Genomic DNA, 21,192 nt, shown 5'->3' on the forward strand with positions numbered 1-21,192 from the left:
CTCTGAGTCCGGGCGGGAATCTCAGATGCTCACTCAGCCTTGCTTTCCATCATCTGCGTTGGCTCTTTCACTCCTGGTGGCCATTTACGCCACCTTTTCTCCTCGAAGACCTTCCGTGACTTCTTTTCTTCCCTCAGCTGGTGTTCTCACCTCTTCCTTTCCCAGAGAAGATTAAAGCCCTCCTAGGGGGCTCCTGACCTTCCTACAACCTACTCTGACCCCTTCTCTGCCTTCGCTTCTAGTGTAGTAAATGAAGTGTTTGCGTGGGCGTCTGGGCGGCCCTGCTGGTTAAGTGTCCAACGCTTGGTTCCACCTCAGGTCACGATCTCCGGGTCATGGGATGGAGCCCCGCACTGGGCTCTGCGCTCAGCACAGAGTCTGCTTGAGATTCTCTGCCTCTTTCTCTCCCTCCCCTTCTACCAACCTGCCCATCCCTAACCCCCCATCCCGCACTCAAACGCGCACATGCACACACTCACTCTCTCTCTCTCTCTCTCTCTCTCTCAAATAAGTAAATGGATAAAATCTTTAAAAATTAAAAAAAATAAGTGCCGTGCTCAGGGTTAAAAGTCACTCCTGCACTGGTTTTCTGGTTTGCCATTTCCTGTCCTTAAAAACTGCTCCCAGACAGACAGCGCCTCCTTTCACACCGCTTTCCCTCATTCTCCCAGCGAGCGCGGCTGGCTGCCCTAGTCACCCTTTCCGGGGCTCCTTGGTGCGTTTTGATGTGTGTCACACAACTCCCCGCCTGTCTGTGTCATGGTGTCCTGCTGCTGCTAAATTCAGTGGCTCAGCCTTGAAATCATGTTACTTCACCTTTTTTTTCTCCATAATAATAACTGAAATGACTTCATTTCGTGTGTTTACACTAGATGGGACTCCCAGCACTCCCGCATACACCGGCCACCCATAGCTACCTGTCACCCAGTTTCTGAAGCTCTTTAATAAAGCCCTGCCGAAATGAAAATATTACCAAGCCAGGCCCTATAGTTGCAGTTTCAAATAACTCCGTTTTCTCAGATGAGTGGTACTAGGTTTCTTGTGACCCGTCGCTTTCTTGCCCTTGTGGCAATGACCCTGTCGTCCTCACTCATTTCTTTTGCGAATGTAATCTTGCCCTCTTCTCTTGCTGCAGTACCTTTTTTACCTGAGTGTGTTTCTTTCTCTCTTCCTTTGACATTCATACTTTTAAGGTCATCTTTCCCTAATATTTTTCCCTTCACACTCAGGATTGGGGTGTTCTTGACCTTGTGCCTTTTTTCTATTGACTGCACTTTCTCGATGGTCTAACTTCATCTCCTTTATTTAATACCAGTACATTTCTTGTTTGCTGTCAACCTCTAACCAGAGTCTGTATTTTAAATCCTACTCTGGAGTTCTTCCTGTTGGCCTTAGTTCCCCTTCACCTTTGCCATTAATCATAAATATATGTAGGAATTCCTCTGCAGAGTCATTTCTGAATACATGATATTAAGGGGAGGGTACAAGTCACACTATCTGTTCCCCACCAATCTAATCCGTCCCTGCTATATTTCAGTATTTGCCTTGAGTCCTTTGTGGTTTCTTTTGCCTACATACATTCCACGTGAAATCTAGCGTTCTTCCCACATAACCTTGGTCCCAACACTCCTTCCTGACACTAAAACCCAGCTGAGGTCTGTCTCTTGGCTTGGCTGTGTCGTGTTCCACCAAGGGTGGATGTGCCAAAGTGTGCTCAGCCGCACGTTCGAACGGTAATTTCTTACACACACTGGGCTGGGAACAAGGCTGAGCCTTGACAGTCTGTGAATGTCCCGGCTTCTAATGCACACCTCTCACTTGTAGCCACTGTTTCAGTTCTTCTACGTGGAACCCATAGTTTCATTTGGTCTTTATGAAAGCCATATTTGAAAATCTCTTCACAGTGTAATCGTGTTTTGAAAAATGGCACTGTTTTGTGTGTTCAAAGAACTTCTCTCTGTCTTTCAGGAGAATTTGTGAAGTGATCAGTGAAGCCGTGTGGAAGCATAACATCATTTACGTCTCAAGTGCCGGGAATAACGGTCCCTGCCTTTCCACAGTCGGCTGTCCGGGGGGAACGACATCCAGTGTCATAGGTTAGTGTCCTGCTCTAGAAATAGACTTGTTTGAAAACAAGCAAACAAGAAGCTCCACGAATCTGATGTTAATTGTATCTCTACCGTATGCAAGCCCTTGTGAACCTTGAGTGTGTGCCCTCAGTTGAAGCCTGGTGGAGAGCCTCTGGCTGAAGTGGACTAGGGGAGGAGGTGTAAGGCAGGGCCAGGGCCAGTCTGTGTTTGCAGAAGTGCAGTTACTTCCGATTCAAGGATCCAGGCGAGGCTTTCTGGTGCCAGTGAGGACTTAGGGAGGTAGAAATGAACATGGAAGGAGTTTTCCAGACTAAGTGAACAACGTAAACATAGATATGTGCCTCCCTTCTTATTTATAGAATATGACTATTTATAATATAGTTTGCTCCTTTAATTTCTCTTGGGACATACAGAGAGAATCAGATGTCAATAAAGGAAGCTTTATGAGAAGAAAAGCAGTTGAAACACATTTACTCTGTGAACGTGGCTTCTCTTCCCCTCTTTGGTCTGGAGGGTGAGATGCTGTGTCCGTTTCACGGTTCTCAGTGGGGAAGGTGCCCGGCAACAAGAGTGAGGGGAAATCAGAATGAGCTGCAACGTGATATGAACATGATAAAATTAGCTGTGGCTGCCAACTTGTGCGAAAACACCCACAGAACATAACACCCAGCCCTGTTTTTTTAATACGAGGCATGAATGAGGAGGGTAATGAACTGAGGGAACAAATGGATAGTAATTGATGATGCCTACTAGCATTTTTGCCTTTATTTCTAAGTTTTTGAGAGCAAGGTAAGGCTAAAACCTCTTCCCATTTGTAGTTGGATACGTGACAGGAAATGCTGTTTGGTCCCAAATAATTTTTCTGGTGTGTTCATCAATAACTTCTTGAATGTATACATATTATAGTAATTATTAAAGGCTTACAGATATGTAATAACATTTGGGTATCCAAGTCTAGAAAACTGGTCCTTTAAAAAATTTAAGTAACTGTGATCTTAGCTTATAGGACATACTATGGGCATATAGCTTCTGAGTCTCAAGCAAGGTGTAGCTTGCTTTGTGTAATTGAAAACCTCGAGCTGAAGTGATTCCGTTAAATCGTGTGTTGAAACAACAGTGCCTACCAGAAATCTGTCCTTTGTATTTCAGTTCTCTAGATACTTTAAATACACAAATTAAAATGAAACAGAAAATAGGACTGAAAGGTACCTGAAGATCAAAACCTATCCCTCTGCCACAGTACGCAGTATTTTGGCATTTTCTTATCTCCAGACTCACTGAAAAATGGAAACTACCTTGTACAAAATGATTACAGTTTAATGTGGCAGCACTGTTCACCTAAATCCTCGTAGTTCATGTATTTTCTCCAGTCTCCTGTTCCGCATGTATGTACAATGTTGTGAGGAATTAGGAGCCAGCGGGCTTGGGTTCTAAGTTTCCTCTCTGCCGGTCACTGTGCACTTAGTACATTTTTTCAGCCCTTTCCGGGCCCTGTTTCCAGATTTCTAGAATGAAGAACGTGAGTTTGATCCCTATAAGTCTGTGAATTTAGAGCCTTTTTGGCTGGTCTGCCTTTACATATTTATCGGAAAGACTGTGGCATGTGAAATATCTTTGCTCTTTGTTTTTACAGCTATTTCGGGTAAGAGGGATACTGCCTACTTTGTGGGTAGAATTTTGGATACAGTGGTATTTAAGAATGAAGGCAAACCAATTCCCTTATTTTCCTAAAGTTATATTTTATAGTTTAAAACACATTTCTTTTTTTTTTACACACACAGTTTTAGGTATGTGTTTATATTTAATCTACATGATAATCCTGGTAGATGTTTTTATATTTAAAACCAAAGTACCTAGTTTAATGTCTGGTACATAGTAAACTTTCCTTGCTTACTAAATTTTCTCTTTCCATTTATGAACAAGGACTGTAGTACAGGATGATTGAGTGATTTGCTCACGGTCACACAGCTGAGTGAACAGTGGATTTAGAAATAGGACCTAATTTTATTTCATTTGTTCATGATGAAATTCATCCCACAGGTGTTGGTGCGTATGTTTCTCCTGATATGATGGTTGCTGAGTATTCTCTGAGAGAGAAATTACCGGCAAATCAGTACACATGGTCTTCAAGGGGCCCCAGGTAGGTGGAGAGTGTTACGTGGCTCCTTCGCAACTCGTGGTGGGGAGGGACAAAGTTTTGGTAACTTTACCAGGTACTTTTTTGTTTTTACTTTTCAACATTTTCATTTTGAACAATCTAATTTCAGGGAAATGTAATTAAAGGAATAAATTAGATATTTTATAGTTAGATATATGACATAACTGTTCTGAGTATAAGGTTAGAAAAATTGGGACACCTGGGTGGCCCAGTTGGTTGAGTGTGTGTCTTTGGCTTACGTCATGATCTCCGGACCCTGGGATTGAGCCCTGTATCGGGCTCCCAACTCAGCAGAGAGTCTGCTTCTCCCTCTCTCCCTCTGCCTGCCACTCCTCCTGCTTGTGCTCGCTCGCTTTCTCTCTGTGACATAAACAAACAAAATCGTAAAAAAAAAGGGGGGGGGATTAGAGAAATTGGTTGGATTCTTCTCCTACCCACTTAAGCCCCCATGTTGCATCACCACTTCCTCATATCAGGGAGATCATATGATATTTGTCTTTCTCCGCTTGACTTAAATCAGGTCAATGTGGTAATGCCAAATTTAATCCTCTGAGTTATAGATAGCCTCTACTCTTTCCTAGATACTTTCTTAAAAAAATAAACTTATTTCAGTAGTTTACTGTAACTGTTACACATCCAGGCTATAGATCTCCGTGTGGTTCATCAAGCCTTACCTATATCAGCACCATATACTGCCCACATCAGCCCGACTAATTGCTTCAAACTCCACATCTGAATAAGAGTGGCCAGGATTCAGAGTCAAAGCTGGCAATGTTTTACAAGTTATAGATTCAGTTAATAGAAGTATTAATTATTAAATTTGTTGATTCTCTTCTAAGATTGATTTTGAAACATTTTATCTACGGTCAGAATAAGCCCAAAGTGTCAGAGAATGTTTAAACCACCATTGGTTTAATGTTTAAATGTTAAACATTTAAAGAATTTATTTCAAGAAAAATGAGTTCATGCATTATGGGGGAAGCTTGGATTAAGGAGATACTGATTCACAAACCAATTATTCTAGGAATTGAGAGAATTTGTTCATGTTTACTGTGCCATAAACATGGAGTTTTATTGCAAATACATGGTGTAATTATTAGGTTTAATTATTAGGGTATAAAACATTGATTAGTGATCACTGAATGGAGCATATTCTGTGTACTATTTGAAAAATCCTCTTTGTCAGGAAAGACTGTCAGACAGACGTACAGAATTTACTTGACTTCCTGGTGTTTACTTCCTGGCATAGTTCTTAAAGACAGATTGCCAAATACTGTCTACATAAGCATGTTTTGAATTTTTATTATATACTGTTAGAAGAAAAACATCGTTAGCTTTTTAAAGGAAACTTACATAATGCTTATGTAAGTTTTTAAATAAGGAATATGAAAGGTATATGTAAGGAAATTTTTAAATTATATGACTTTTTTAGAGTAGGCCCCACGCCCAACATGGGACTTGAATTCACAGACTGAGATTGAGTCACAGCTCTACTGACGGAGCCAGCCAAGCACTCCCAAATTTTATTCTTTAATAAAAATTATATATCATGGAACCCTTTTTAGGGCACTTACTAAATGCTTTTGATAATCACTAATAGAGTAGTGTAAATGAATAAAGAGCAATGGAATGTAGTCATGTAGAATTTATGACTCTTCCACTTACAAGATACCACGTGCTTATGGTGAACGTTGTTAGACAATATAGATGGTGCAAAGAAGAAAGTAAAAATTACCCTAGGGGCACCTGGGTGGCTCAGTGGGTTAAGCCTCTGCGTTCGGCTCAGGTCATGATCTTAGGGTCCTGGGATCGGGCCCCACATCAGGATCTCTGCTCAGTGGGGAGCCTGCTTCCCCCTCTCTCTCTGCCTGCCTCTCTGCCTACTTGTGATCTTTCTGTTTCTCTCAAATAAATAAATAAAATCTTTATTTAAAAAATTACCCTAAATCTCATTGTCTGTGATGTGTTTGAGTGACATTTTGGTGCACATTCTTTTAGGCATTCTCCTGTGCGTAAATGGGAGATCACACTGTTCAGGCACCTTTGTAACCTTTTGTCACACAGTAATACTGTATGAATATCTTTACAGGTCAACATATTTTTAACAGTGTTTAAGATAGTCACTAAACGGTGTGCCACCAACCCGTTGCAGGAGAAGGATCTGATTTACATTGCTTTCAGCTCTCTGTGAAAATCTGAAACCACATTGCACTAGTATTCTTAGCCAGTAAGAGGAATAGTCCAGTCAGTTGGAGAAGAGTGGTAGAAGGGAGAGGCCAACAGCTTTTGTGGGGAACTTCCGGCCACTCTTCAGGGAAGGCGAAGTTAGTGTGTCGTCATCTTATTCCTTGGGGCGGAGGGCAGAGCTTGTGTTCGGTGACTAAAATGGTGATGTGCTGGGTGGACATTATCTCATTAGTCCTATGGAGACAAGAGCCCTCAACGAGGGGGACTTGGGGACTTGAGCCATCCAGTATGACAGCCGTGAGTCACGTGAGGTTCATCTGAATTGAGATGTGCTCTAAGTATGAAATGTACATCACGTATTTAAGACTAGTACAAAAAAAGAATATAAATTAACTCATTTTTTCTACTGATTACATATTATATTTTGGCTATTTTGTGTTAAATAAAATACATTATTAAAATAAGTTTTACCAGTTTCTCATTCACTTTTTTAAAAAGCGGCTATTGGAAACTTAAGTGCCCTCTGGGGGCATCTGGATGGCTCAGTGGATTAAGCCTTGGGCTCAGGTCATGATCTCACGGTCCTGGGATGGAGCCCCGAGTTGGGCCCCGCATTCAGCAGGGTGTCTCCTTGTTCCTCTGCCACTCCCCCTGTGGAGCAACGCACACACGCAAGCGCGTGCTTTTTCTCCCAAATAAATTAAATCTTTAAAAAAAAAAATAAATGCCCTCTGTGTCCCACATATTTCTCTTAGACGATGCTAGAACTTTAGACAAAGGCAAAGCTTCTACTTATTGCAGACAAGACAAGGTGGATTCATCAAGGAATCTAAGCAATGACATTTATTTATTTCCCTCCAAAAATATACCTGATAACCTTTTGCACTTATATAAACATACAAGATTCTGTTCTCTTTTAAGGAAGATAATTGCTACATATGGGGAAATAGCTGTGTTGGGTTTTTTTCCTAACTAATTGCAATACTGCAAATTATCCACGGTATTGGACTCTAATATACGTGACCAGTGGCCTTTTTTTGAATGCCCGTGTTTATCCGGTTCTCACCTTCGTAAGCAAACTTGAATGGCTTTTCATTCAGTGCTGATGGGGCCCTTGGAGTAAGTATCAGTGCACCAGGCGGAGCCATCGCTTCTGTTCCCAACTGGACATTGAGAGGAACTCAGCTAATGAACGGGACATCCATGTCTTCTCCCAATGCATGTGGAGGCATCGCCCTGATACTTTCAGGTAAGGACATTGCTTAGTGCTCTACGCGGTCTGACTTACTACTGTTTCTAAATTCCGGGAAACAGATGGTGAATTTTCAGTGTATAGCATAATGTGCGGTCAGACAGTAGCCATAAAAAATAGTTGAATAAATTTCTCTTACCTTATTGCAGACAGATATTTGTGTTTTCTGAAATTCGCATGATTAGAAAATGTGTGGAATTGGTCATGTCCCTGTTTAAGATGGAGAATAATTGTGTGATAATAAGGATTTGAATGTGTGGTCATTCATTTAACAAATACGTTTATCTGCTGTTAATGACTCTCAAGCATTATTTTGGCTCGAAAGTACCTGCCCATGTGGAATATATCATAGGGGTGGGAGACAGACTGTGAATAGAATCTAAAACTAGTTTATATCACATGTTAAAAGGCAGTGAATATGCCGTGGGGATGGCTAAGGTGGGAAGGGAGGTGGGGGTTTCTGGGGTGTCGTGCCGGCGGCTCACGGAATTGAGCAGGTGGCATCGGCATTGACGGACCTCAGTTACGGTCACCAGGTTGTTGCAGAGATTCCACCTTAGGAACATTCCTCTCGTGAGGCCGCAGGACTCTCTGCCTTCATTTCTGGTTTTCCTAAACCTCACCAGATCTCCTTGCTCCTTGCTCCTTGCTTCCATCCTTGTACAGCTTAGTCTCTTCTGCCTAGAATTCTTTTGTGCCATTTTTTGGCCTTGCAAACCCCTGTGCATTCTGGTAAGATGAGACTCCTTTCCTTCCCTGATAGAGCATCACCTTCTTTCGGATTCTCACTGACAAAATTGGCCACTTTCTTGATTGACCGTAAAGCACCATAGTTTCATGTTTGTTTTGTTCATTTCTTACAATATCATAAATGCGCGTGCATTTGATGAACTCTGGAGTGGACAGGAGTGCGGCATTCCTCATCTTTTCTCTCTAACCACAGTGTTCAACACAGTTGACAAGTTGGTGGCTTCACATCTTTCCCGCAGAATAGTCACTCCCATTCTGGCTACTCCCGGCATCACCCAGGAAGCTTTTAATCAGTACCAGTCCTGGGATTCAGTCTCAGAGATGCTGAATTAATTGAGCCGTGGTCGGGCCTTGGCACATTTTTTGCTGGTTCAGGTTCCCTTGGTGTCTATAGCAGAGCCAGGTTGATTAGTAGGCGGCGACCATATCATTTGACCAGCTGTGTTGTTAAGATTCTAAGTAATCTCCACACCCAACGTGGGGCTCAAACTTACAACCCCAAGATCAAGAGTCACGTGTTCTACCATCCAAGCCAGCCAGGTGCCCCCTTGACTAGCAGTGTTTTTAAAGAAAATGTCATTTGAATGCCTTCAGGTATCTGCTTCACATGTCTCCGTCACCTTTGCAGAGCGCTCACTAGTGCCCTTACGTAATGCGCACACAGCGTTTTTTGTTTAATGAAATCCATGTGCTCTGCCAGCAGTTTGAGTCAGGCTGTTGTAGTTCAGTTTTTCCAAAAACATTAAGAAATGAGGGTTGAAACACAGGATGTTAAAGCCAGAGAATGTACATGTTATCTCTGCTGGTGCGGGGGAAAAGGTTTCAAGGAGCAAACTCTCTAATACTCCTTTCTTGCTTTTGCTTTTTCATTTCAGGTCTGAAAGCTAATAACGTTAACTACACGGTTCATTCAGTCAGAAGAGCTCTAGAAAACACTGCAGTAAAGGCTGACAATATAGAAGTATTTGCCCAAGGACATGGTATTATTCAGGTAGAGTTGTTTTTATGAAAAATGGATTAAGTCATCAAGATTCGGTCTTAGCTATTACTGGATAATATTTCCTATTATAATGGTGATTGAGTTTATCTAATTTTACATTATATGATCATAATAGTTTCTGAACTGGTAAGCAAAGAGGATATGAAATCTGATTTTGTAGTTAAGACAAATTTGTAGTTAACTACAAATTTTGTAGTTAAGACAAATCTATTGTAGAGAACTACAATAGACCTAAGACGTGTGGAGGGCAGGAATTCGAAGCGAAGATGTCGAGGGCAAAACCTGTGAATGTCATGGTGTATGGAGGAGCTCCTGACTTTGGTCACTTGGGGCTAGCGGTGTGGAGCTAGGGGTGAGTGGTTGGGCTGGTGTCTTGTTTGAAAAGGTAGAATTGCCCTCTTACTTGGGGTTACCATGTTTAGAGGCAAATGTAGAAACTAGCTTTTCACCTGTACCTTTTCACAACTGAAATTAAACTAGTAATTTATAGCAATGTTTTCTTGACCCAACCATTGATACTTTATTGTTTGTGTTCTTTCAATTAGGTTGATAAAGCCTATGACTACCTCGTTCAGAATACATCATTTGCTAATAAATTAGGTTTCACTGTTACTGTTGGAAATAACCGTGGCATCTACCTCCGAGACCCTGTTCAGGTGGCTGCACCTTCAGATCATGGCGTTGGCATTGAACCTGTATTTCCAGAAAATACTGGTGAGTAATAAATGGACTTTAAGCTGAAGTGTACATTTGTGGTTTGAGTGAATACCGTGGTATGAGAGAAATGCCATTTGAGTTCATGTTCTATAGAGAAACATGAGTTGACAGTATTATTTTAAAATCCTACATAGTTTAAGGGGGATGGATGTGGTGGCAAAGCAGGGGTCCCAGTGTCCTCATGGCTCAGCCTGGTAACCACTGAGGAAAACCATAGCCTGGGCTGTCAGTGACCTAGGGTTTTACCGAATTTGGGGTAGTCAAATCTCCAGTTCCTTTTCTTTACCACTCTTACTACTTGGGTGTAAGAGAGAGTTTTGTTTGGAGATTGGGAAGTAGAAGCAGCCAGGGAGAACCACAGCTCAAGGAGCTGTAAGCAAAGTCGTCACCACTGCGTACTTGGCGTCTTCCTTTCAGTTAGATGCTGTTATCTGCGTGCAGTAATGACAGATACTCACGAAAACGCCTTATTTTAAGGCTACAGCCATGTTGGATAAACGTGTGAATGGGTCACAAGTGCCCTAAGATGTAGGGAAGGTTCTGTGACTACTTTACTTAAGCTGTGTTTTGGAACCCCAGGCCCAAGTACATTTTACAGCTGATTGAACTCGTCTGCTAGATTTTAGGAGAGGATTGAACTTTTTAAAATGGAAGAAAAGGAAAACAGTACTAATCTTTAATTTTTGGTCTTTTTCATGCTAGAAAATGCCGAAAAAATATCCCTTCAGCTCCATTTAGCTTTAACTTCAAATTCATCTTGGGTCCAGTGTCCCAGCCATCTGGAACTCATGAATCAATGTAGACACATCAACATACGTGTGGATCCCAGGGGCTTAAGAGAAGGATTGCATTACACAGAGGTATTGGTGCATCTTCACTGCTACGTTCTAAGTACTCTTTAAAGCGTGTAAAAGCACCTGGTGTGGCAGGCAGTCTGTGTCCCCGTCGGTCTGAATTGGTCAGGGGTGGTTACGCATGCACTCGTTTATGTGCTGTGAAACACGTGACCCAACGCCAGAAAAAATGGCATCAACTTGTGTTGAAGATCTTTACGTTTTAAAGTCAGATTAACTTACTCTGTGAATACGTGTCAGGTTTTTTTTCTCTCGTAAAAGTGTACGGCTACTGAAACTTACTCTCTTTTCAAGGTCTGTGGCTACGATATAGCATCCCCCAATGCAGGTCCTCTGTTCAGAGTTCCAATCACTGCCGTTATAGCAACCAAGTAAGTAACGAGATGCCAACAGCTGACTGTCACGTGCAATTTTTTAATGGCTATTTATGGAAATAGTGTGAACTTTTAAAGATGGATAGAGCAGAATCAGGTACCTGGGCTTTAGTTCTGCTTCTTGCTTACAAAGTTCAAGGTGCCATGTGGTCTTTCTATTGCTTTTTGACTGTGCATCTCCCGTGCCCTGTGCCTGCACCGAAACTCCATGGAGCTGACGGTGCCCCCAGCTGCCTGGCCGCCCGCAGTACTGGACAGGATTACTTCGTCCCTCTTCCATCCCCCACCCCCCTCCACCGTCGTAACCCCTGTCTGTGGGATCCCTGTTTTCTCTGGTTCTTGCACTTCTCCTGTCGGTTTCCAGACTCTCCCTTCCCATCTGGTCTTCCGCCCCAGGACCAAGGAACTCTGCTCTGTCATCCTGTTTAAAGTACATCCTGCCCAGGATCGTGCTCTCTCAGATAGCGAACAGCGGTCCCCGAGAGCCAGCATTTCCTGTCACCTGCCCGCCAGACTGCACCTTTGCACTCGGTCACTGGTGCTGGCACCTGGGCTTCCTCAGGCTGGCTCGTTCCTAGTCCTCCCCGGTGCAGGGAGTCCCTTCCTGCTCCTTCATGGCGCGTCATACATGCCAGTGGCACCAGCGTGAGCCCAGACGTTGTCAGGTTTCATTTACCCTTCGTGTGGGGCCGCTCAAGGCTCAGGGCCTGTGTCCTACCAGTTCCTCCGTGGAGCCCGTTATACAGTATCTTCAGAACAAACCAGACTGTCCAGTAGGTGAAGGACGAGAGTGAGATGAGAATCCCGAGGACGATGGGGAGTTCTCAGTGAACGGTCGGTCCTGGGTGGGTGAGCTGGAAAGCCATCATCGCGCAGCAGGTGTCAGCCCGTAGGAAACGTGGGGTGAAATTCAGGAGATCGAGAGTGACATACACATGAGAAATTGTAGAATGCTGAAAATCTCAGGCAGATTTTCCTGAAGTCCAGTAGGATATTAGACAAGATAATTTTTAAGATTCATTAATCCGCTGAGATACCGTCTCCTTCAGGAAGCTTTTCCACAAACCAAGTACCTTTTATGTCTTTTCCATGAACACTTCCTGTCCACCCAGAGCATATCACTTTAAATGTTTCTGGTGGTTTCCTGTCCTCGTGAAACTGGCCAGGGCAGCGGAGAATGTTGTATTTGTGTTGTATTTGTATATGTTGTGTATGTATTTGTGTTGTATGTTGTATGTTGTATTTGTTGTCTGTTGTATTTGTAGCTCTTAACAGTGCTTCATGTAAACACAAGGTGTTCATTAAGTGTTTGTCATACTGATTAGAATTTGTCCTTTGCATATTCTCTCGTTTTCCGTAGTAGAATGTTACACGTTTGACCTTTGTGTGTCATTGGTTTCCTACAAAAGTGCTATGAAAATAGTTTTCTTCTTTCCTTTGTCATTTATGGCATGAGGTGTTCTGGAGCTGTACAAGGGGTTTATTGCCAGTCTCAGAGCTGGAAGACAGTATCAGTGATATGAAACATTACCTTTGATTTTAATATTTAGGACTCATGATAGTTCAGATTCTAATAGGGAAATCCAGTGAATGAGGGAGCTGTAAATTGTGTCTTTTAGACAAATTGTAATATAGACAAAAAGAAAAATAATCTACACTGGGCTATCCAGAACTTAATGTCACTGCTGACATGTTGTAAACATGAGATAATGTTGTGCACACTGTTTTGTAACCAGCTTTTAAATCCCTGTGTTTCTTTCTGATCAACCGGTACGATCTAGAGTACCAGTGGGCTTCTGATAATAAAGCCTTTTTGGGTGACAGCTTCTCATTTAGCCATTTTTTTTTTAATTTTCAGAGTAAATGAATCATCACATTATGATCTAGCTTTGACAGATGTACATTTTAAACCTGGTCAAATTCGAAGGCATTTTATTGAGGTTCCTGAGGGTGCAACATGGGCTGGTGAGTAACATTTGAGTCTGTCCTGACCACTTCCTTTATCTGCCTTCTATCTCTGCTAGGATTATGACCACAGGACGTTTGTATGTCTCTAATCTGTGCTTTTGTCATAACAGTACTTTATCTGACACCCTATATTTGCTGTTAAGTTTGAAATATTCTAAGATCTCATACTCCTTTGCACTGGTTCATACATCAAATCATCCAAGTTATCTGAAGATGTTTTAATATTCAAGGTTTTAACTTAGTTTAGAATAATACCTTATCTGTTAATGATCAGAGTCAGAGTTGTATTGTTGAACAACTCTGGGCTACCTAATGCATTTAGGGCCCCATGGAATTGTTGAACAATAAGCTCTGATAAAATGTACATGAAGAATACTAAAGGAAAATCTATGATTAATTAATATTGAATCTGATATCTTTTCAACAGTAAATGCCAGTAATTATAATGCTCTAATTATGACTTGGTTGGTATTGAAAAGAATTCACTTTTTTAAAATAGGAATCTATAGAATAATCTGGAGTGGATGTAGCTCAGAGCTTTCAGCAGTCTTAGATTAGAAATGTACCGGGAGAGGGGGAGGAAATGGGAACATTGTGTTCAGAGGGTACAGACTTTGTCTTATAAAGTAAGTTCGAGGACTCTAATGTCCAGCATGGTGACTGTAGTTAACTATTCTGAATTATGTGTTTGAAATTTGCTAAAAGTCAGATCTGAAATAGTCTCACCACCAAAAGAAAAATTGGTGTAAGTATGCAAAGTGATGGATGTGTTAACTAGCCTTACTACAGTAATCATTTTACAATATCTATGTATATATCAAATCTTCACAGTGTACACCTTAAGCTTACTGAACATTGTCAGTTGTGTGTCAGTAAAATGGGGGATATAAAGCAAAAAAAAAAAAAAAAAAAGTACTACAGATGTATCCTATTTCAAATAATTAGAAATACTGTCCTAACACTAGATTTTTTATTCTTAGCAATTGATTAGGTTCACAGAGCTCTGCGCCCACTTGACCTTGTGAACCAGAGACGTAAGCCTTGCTTTAAGTTCCCTGTATTAGAGTGGGTGTGCATTAGATAAGATGCTGATTCTGCTTCACAGTGATTTTGGTTTTGTCTCCAGCTCGGTCTCAGAATAAAGCTGAGAATGTGTAGTTGATGGTCATACTTTCTAGAAGTAGACAGGAGGGAGAGACTAGGAAGTTACGAATGAAATTGAATAAATAGACATGGAATTTAGGCATCCTCTTTTATCAGGAATTGGTTGGTTTCTAGCTAAAAGCAAGTTTCCCCATAGCACAGAGGGGCAAAGGGTTATAAAAATGACCTGATTAGGGTCATTGTGTCTGTCCATGGACACCTGCTGTTCCGTGGTGTTTGGAGCATAGCGGTTGTTCATTTTGATACTGATTTGTTTATCTTCCTCCCCTTTCATCGTGATTAATGTTTTGTCGACTCTTTGTTTTTAAGGAAATATGCAGATTTCTTTTGAATGTATCATTTTATTCTTGAGATGTTGCTTTTTAAAGAGTTGGAATGCAAACAGCCACGTGTCCGTTTACAACTTGGCTTCCTCCCCTCATTTTAGAAGTCACCGTGTGTTCGTGTTCCTCGGAGGTGTCAGCCAAGTTTGTTCTTCACGCGGTACAGCTCGTGAAGCAAAGAGCATATCGAAGTCATGAGTTCTATAAGTTCTGTTCCCTTCCAGAAAAAGGAACACTGACTGAAGCTTTTCCTGTCTTAGTAAGTTTTTAATTACCAATTTGAAATCCCCAAAATGATTTCTTTCTTTTATTTTTGGTATGGGCTAAGCCCGAGTATTGGAATTTGATTTCACAGTTTGTATTCAGACTGTACTGGGGCTGAATATTTTTATTAATGCTGAATAAGTGAAGTAGGAAGGTGGGTAGTCTCAGTGGGATACTTGAGACCAAGTTGGAGGTCAATATGAATCATTTGAACTCTTCAGTAAACATAGTCAAAGAAAAGTGCTGGTCTGCTAGATTGTGATGGCTTACACTGCAAAGCGTGATTGGAACTGTTTCCTCATCACACAGGAGACTATTTCCTTGTTTAAGATTGTTCTACTTGTTATTTTATTAATGCCCAGCTGTCAAGACTGCCGGAGGCCGTCCTGCTGTCTAGGTAAAGCCGCCACTGCTTCCCACCAGAATGGCCTCGGTGTGGCGGGTCCCCACCCTTTCCTGGGCTGTATTCTTCCTTCATGGGAGTGGAATGCACCGATGTTCTTGCTTTCTTTCTTTCTTTCTTTTTTTTTAAGATTTTTATTTATTTATTTGACAGAGAGAGGTCACAAGTAGGCAGAGAGGCAGGCAGAGAGAGGGGGAAGCAGGCTCCCTGCTGAGCAGAGGGCCCGATGCGGGGCTCAATTCCAGGACCCTGAGATCACGACCTGAGCCCAAGGCAGAGGCTTAACCCACTGAGCCTCCAGGCGCCCCTGATGTTCTTCCTTAAGCCTGCTGCTTCCTGTGGTCGCGCAGTGCTCGCATCTTTCCTGTGTCTTTTAGGTCTCTGATGACTGCTGCTCGCGCTCTGGTCTGTTAGTGTCCTCTGACCCGTCTTCAGACTCCATAATGTACTGATCACTACAAAACCTAATTTAAAACTCAGTACTAAAAACAGTTTTTGTTTTTAATTTTTGTAATAGGGAGAAGGATGTAAAGGAGCATAATTTCATTTTGTTTTGATTGCCCGGCGGCTCTGAGCCCCAAACTCAGCTGTGGGCGCTGACTGTGCCTCATGGAGCTGTGGTGCACCTTTCCTTATCATTGTTGTTCTTACCATTTTTCCTTTGGTCTGAAGTTTTTATTGCAGTTTGTTTTCACTATTATTTTGTTGTGTGCTCCCAAAAGCTGCCTCCGATCTTCGATGACAAGCACCGTAGGAGCAGAGAGCTGTGTATTTAAGCGCCTGTACTCTGTCTTTGCAACTGTAATTGTATAACTCCACGCACAGCTGTACCAATAGGAAAAGTCTGAAAGCTAGACTTGCTTTAAAACACTTACTATTTATATTCTGTAATTTGAAGGAAAATGAGAAAACAGATTGACATATTTGTAATTTTTATTGTTCTTTACAGGGTGGGAAAGCAATTGAGTTTTGCATTGCCCGCTGGTGGGCAAGTCTCAGTGATGTCAATATTGATTATACCATTTCTTTCCACGGAATAGTGTGTACTGCTCCTCAGCTAAACATTGTAAGTTCCACATTTCCATCATTTTTAATGTCAGTTATTGGTGTTATTGAAAAATAATCTCACTGGTTTTATTTAAACGTTAGCAGGGCAGTGATTCTGAAATAACAGTAGTCTTTGCTCATGGACGCTTATAAACTTGGCATTACAGAGGTTTATTTTAGGTCCAAATGTTTTTTTTTTTAAATGTGGTTTATTATCAGTAAAGTTTGAGAACCTAATTTGATAAATATCTTTTGTAGCATGCATCGGAAGGCATCAATCGTTTCGATGTTCAGTCCTCCCTGAAGTATGAAGATCTGGCTCCCTGCATCACCCTGAAGAGCTGGGTGCAGACACTGCGGTATCATTGATGCGTTAGGGCTGCCGGTGTCGCGCATCGGCGTGGTGGGAGCGGGGCCATCTCTTACGCTCTGTACATCATCTCAGTGCTGGAGATGAAAATGCAGTTTCCGACTCGCAGCCTAGGCATCTTGGCAGCTCTCTAAGACACAGCCCCAGCAGTAGCTTCGAGCCTTAGGTAGACAAGTGCGTGAAGCTCTCAGTGTGGCATCTGCACAACCCCTCCTGTGACATGTCCTTGCCATCTGCAGTTCGTGGACAGGAGGCTGCAAGTCAAAACCTGCCTGGCCTTAACACTGTTAGTGCTTGTTTCCCTAATGTTGGGATCCAGTTATGTTAAGAGCTATTTGTGGACACTTGAAAATGTTTCCATAATATTGCAGAATTTAAACTAAAGATCGCGTATTGCCATGGTTCAGTCAGTAAAGAATTCTGGAAGCTGATGATTAAAATATTATAAAATCTACCAAGAAGGACAGAGCTTAGAGATGCACATTTTCACTTATTGTGCTGTGTTATAGGTTTTGTTGATTATGTTTATTTCTCTCAGTAAATGAACTCCTGAATCACATTACTTTTGCATTTGTCTAATTACAGCCCACTGAGTGCAAAAACAAAACCTTTAGGATCAAGAGATGTGTTGCCAAATAATCGTCAGCTTTATGAGATGGTCCTGACATATAACTTTCATCAGGTGGGTTTATGTAAGAAAGAATAGCCTCAAAATGAACTTCTGTATTTTGTTCATGAATCATAAAGTCAAAAACGGAAGGATAAGGAATTTAGTATAGGGGTGTGTGTGTATATATATGTATAAAATAGAGTCAAGTAATTAACACTGGTTAATTTGGAATTAGTCTTTGGGAAATTATCATTTCTGATGGTCCAGGAACTGTTCGGGTCTGAAGTCGTTGACTCTCTGATGGTCCGGGAACTATTCGGGTCTGAAGTCGTTGACTCTCATTTAGTGGCGACCTGGCCTTTGGGCCTTTGAGCCTTAGTTTTTGTACTCGCCTATTCAGAGGTACCTGTCCAGTATTAGCTGTCCAGTGGTCGATGTCTCATCAGTGCCGGATGCTGTCTGATTACCTTACTGGGTCTGGTGGTTTTCCTCTGAGGCAGGCGCTAAAACAATGAGAAGTCAGAATAACCTTGAGTTGAATGAGCAGTAAAGGTAGTTGAGGCTACTTGTAAGTGTAGAATCCAAGAGTTTTGTAGGATCAGTAAGATTTCGGTGAAACTCATTGAAGCACAATATGAATTTGGTTTTAATGTTGAGATGATTGATTTCAGTGAATTGTCAAATTTCAATTTTATGAAGTGATTAGAGGTTCTGAAGAATATTTATTAATGCTTAAAAATAGCTAGGTTTATATTTTTAAAATCTTGTGAAAGAAAAATGCCTTTAATTAATGCCAAAGTATTGGATGTTCTACGTTTTAAAATTGGTTACCAGAAGAAAATGTTTTTAATACTTGTAAAAATCTCATCAATAACAGTATTACAAATCTACATTAAAAACCATATAAATCATATTATTTATTATTTTTTTATAGCCCAAGAGTGGGGAAGTAACTCCAAGCTGCCCGCTACTTTGTGAACTACTGTATGAATCCGAGTTTGACAGCCAACTGTGGATTATATTTGACCAGAACAAAAGACAGATGGGTTCAGGAGATGCCTATCCACATCAGGTATAAAATTGGCAGTGATTTTTGGAATTAACTGAGGCTTTCCCTGAACTAATGAATCTCTGATTTCTTATTTATGATAATTTTTGGTTTTGTGGGTTTAGGTGTTTTGATGATTTTTTTTTTTAATGCTATAGTTTTGTATTTGGTTCTTTGACAACTGCTAGAAGCTCAGTTAGTTGTCTTGACAGCCTCTCAGCTATGTAAGTCAGCTAAATCAAGTTGTGGGATAGAGGAGTGCATGGATGAAGCTTGGGAGCACTAGACAGTATAGCCGCTTTTTTTTTTTTTTTTTTTTTTTTTAAGATTTATTTGAGGGGGGTAAGCAGAGGGAGAGAGAAACTCAAGCAAACTATGCACTGAGCACAAAGCCCAACACAGGGCTCAGTCTCCTGACCCCGAGATCAGGTCCAAGCTGAAACCCAGAGTCAGACGCTCACTGACAACGCACCCAGACACCCCTGGTGTAGCTTTTAATTTTAATTATTTCTACTTCCTCCCCACTGCTTCCACCACATGAAGGCTGAGAGCAAATCATCTAAGATGATATTAGCATCTTGAAATGATCCAAGGTCTGAACGGGATGAAACGCACTGTATGGCAGTGCCAAGTGTTTATTAGTGTTTATTAGACCTTCCAAATTGATTTCCTCCTGAGACAGCTGTGTACTCAATAGTGTTTGGCACTGTTGTATGAAAGGAGAAAAACTTTGAATCACATAGGGTTTTTCGTTTGTTTGTTTTTAAGATTTTATTTATTTGAGAGAGAAAGTGAGTGAGTGAGTGAGAGAGAGATCACGAGCAGAGGGGGCAGAGGGAGAGGGAGAAGCAGGTTTGCCACTGAGCAGGGAGCCCAGTGCGGGGCTTGATCCCAGGACCTTGGGATCCTGATGTGACCCAAAGGCAGATACTCAAGTGACTGAGCCACACAGGTGCCCCTGACTCATGCAGTTTATAGAAGTTTCATCCCTGATTAATACATTGTTACAAAGAAATGAGGTGTTTCCTGTAACATGTATAATTTTATGCCAAATAGTGAAAATAATTTGTGCAGGTTTTTTTCAGTTAACTAGTCAGGGAATGATTCCCTTCAAGCCCGGTCACATCGCAGTACAGACTGGGTTATTGCAGTGCCATTACTTTGTTGCTTTTAAAATCTCAGAGGAAACGGCGTGCCGTGCTCCTGAGCAGGTTAGCTAGGAGGAGCCACGTAGGTCTGTACTCCTCCACCTTGCCGGTTCCGTTTTTCCCGTCTGTGATAAAGAGGTGTGTGGCACTTTGGTTGTGACATAAAGATGAACAGTTGTGTATACACACGTGTATATATTTGTCTTAGATGTTATATGGCACTTCAGTTTTGCTCGTTTTGGTGGTGTTTTATTTTTTATTTTTTTTTTCCAAAGGTACTATTTATTGATTTGACAGAGAGAGGGAACATAAACGGGGGAGTGGGAGCGGGAGGAGCAGGGAGCCCCATGTGGGCCTCGATCCTGGGACCCTGGGATCATGACCTGAGCCGAAGGCAGATGCTTAATGACTGAACCACCTGGGCACCCCTTTGGTGGTGGTTTTTACATGTTTCTGAGGACTCACGAACTAGAGGAACATTGCTTTTATGAGTCTTGAGAAGACACTGACTTAGCTGAGAGTATGGGCGTGGCCTGATGTGGGAAATTGAGGGCTTGGGAGCCATACCTGCCTTCAGCTCCTTTATCCTTTATTCTGCACGGGGCCTTGGGCTGTTCAAGTGATGTTCCTGGGACTGCTTCTTCACCTGCACGTTCAGGCCCTTGTGTGTAGGTGTGTGCGTGTGTGCGTGCACACGCACACTGTTCCTCACATAGTGTAAGTGCTCACATAGTGTAAGTGGTGACTGTTCCTGTTTATCCTCTTCCTAGAATTTCTGTTGACTTGGCTATAATTTCTGTTGACTTTTCTTCTTCCAAATGTTCCTTGTCTTTTTTAGTATTCTTTGAAACTGGAGAAAGGAGATTATACAATCCGACTACAGATTCGTCATGAGCAGATCAGCGATTTGGAACGTCTTAAAGATCTTCCATTCATAGTTTCTCATAGGTTGTCTAATACCTTGAGCTTAGATATTCATGAAAATCATAGTCTTGCACTTCTAGGAAAGAAGAAATCAAGTAATTTGACATTACCACCCAAATATAACCAACCATTCTTTGTTACCTCCTTACCAGATGACAAGTAAGTGACAGTGTTGCTTACACTTAATGTGTCTCTACTGTAATCTTTTCATGTGAGCTCATTACATTGAGCTAAGTTTATTTATGTTGTCACTTAACCATTTTAGAGTAAGATTGTTTCTCCCTTTGATTTTTGAAAACCGAGCTATGGGAATTATTTCAGAATGCAATTGTTTTGATGTTTTGCCCCTTGATTATCTTTCTGAGACTTTCTCTTTAGTTCCTTTTATTTCTCTTTTGAACTTTCTTATTAGAATACCTAAAGGGGCGGGACCTGGATGCTACCTTGCAGGATCCTTAACATTATCCAAGACTGAACTTGGGAAGAAAGCTGTAAGTATCTTTTTTTTTAACACTGAAATTACCTATTCCAAAATTTCCAT

General features: G+C 41.6%; 1 protein-coding gene across 6 annotated transcripts in view; it reads left to right on the plus strand.

The window, feature by feature from the left end:
• The window catches only part of TPP2 (tripeptidyl peptidase 2), a 69,927-nt gene that overhangs the window by 28,479 nt on the left and 20,256 nt on the right, over positions 1-21,192 (plus strand). For all 6 annotated transcript variants that reach the window (XR_006384704.1, XR_006384705.1, XM_044250055.1 and 3 more), the window contains exons 9-23: positions 1,969-2,096; positions 4,131-4,230; positions 7,536-7,684; positions 9,313-9,428; positions 9,983-10,151; positions 10,857-11,014; positions 11,303-11,379; positions 13,241-13,347; positions 14,942-15,096; positions 16,454-16,570; positions 16,810-16,910; positions 17,507-17,603; positions 18,466-18,603; positions 20,566-20,810; positions 21,064-21,142. Coding sequence is in view for 4 of the 6 variants with exons in the window: in XM_044250055.1 (XP_044105990.1) it covers positions 1,969-2,096; positions 4,131-4,230; positions 7,536-7,684; positions 9,313-9,428; positions 9,983-10,151; positions 10,857-11,014; positions 11,303-11,379; positions 13,241-13,347; positions 14,942-15,096; positions 16,454-16,570; positions 16,810-16,910; positions 17,507-17,603; positions 18,466-18,603; positions 20,566-20,810; positions 21,064-21,142 (1,936 nt within the window). In the remaining 2 variants the exon portion in view is untranslated. The remainder of the gene's footprint in view (positions 1-1,968; positions 2,097-4,130; positions 4,231-7,535; positions 7,685-9,312; positions 9,429-9,982; positions 10,152-10,856; positions 11,015-11,302; positions 11,380-13,240; positions 13,348-14,941; positions 15,097-16,453; positions 16,571-16,809; positions 16,911-17,506; positions 17,604-18,465; positions 18,604-20,565; positions 20,811-21,063; positions 21,143-21,192) is intronic.

This window comes from Neovison vison, chromosome 5 (assembly GCF_020171115.1).
Source record: "Neovison vison isolate M4711 chromosome 5, ASM_NN_V1, whole genome shotgun sequence".
Classification (NCBI taxonomy): domain Eukaryota; kingdom Metazoa; phylum Chordata; class Mammalia; order Carnivora; family Mustelidae; genus Neogale; species Neogale vison.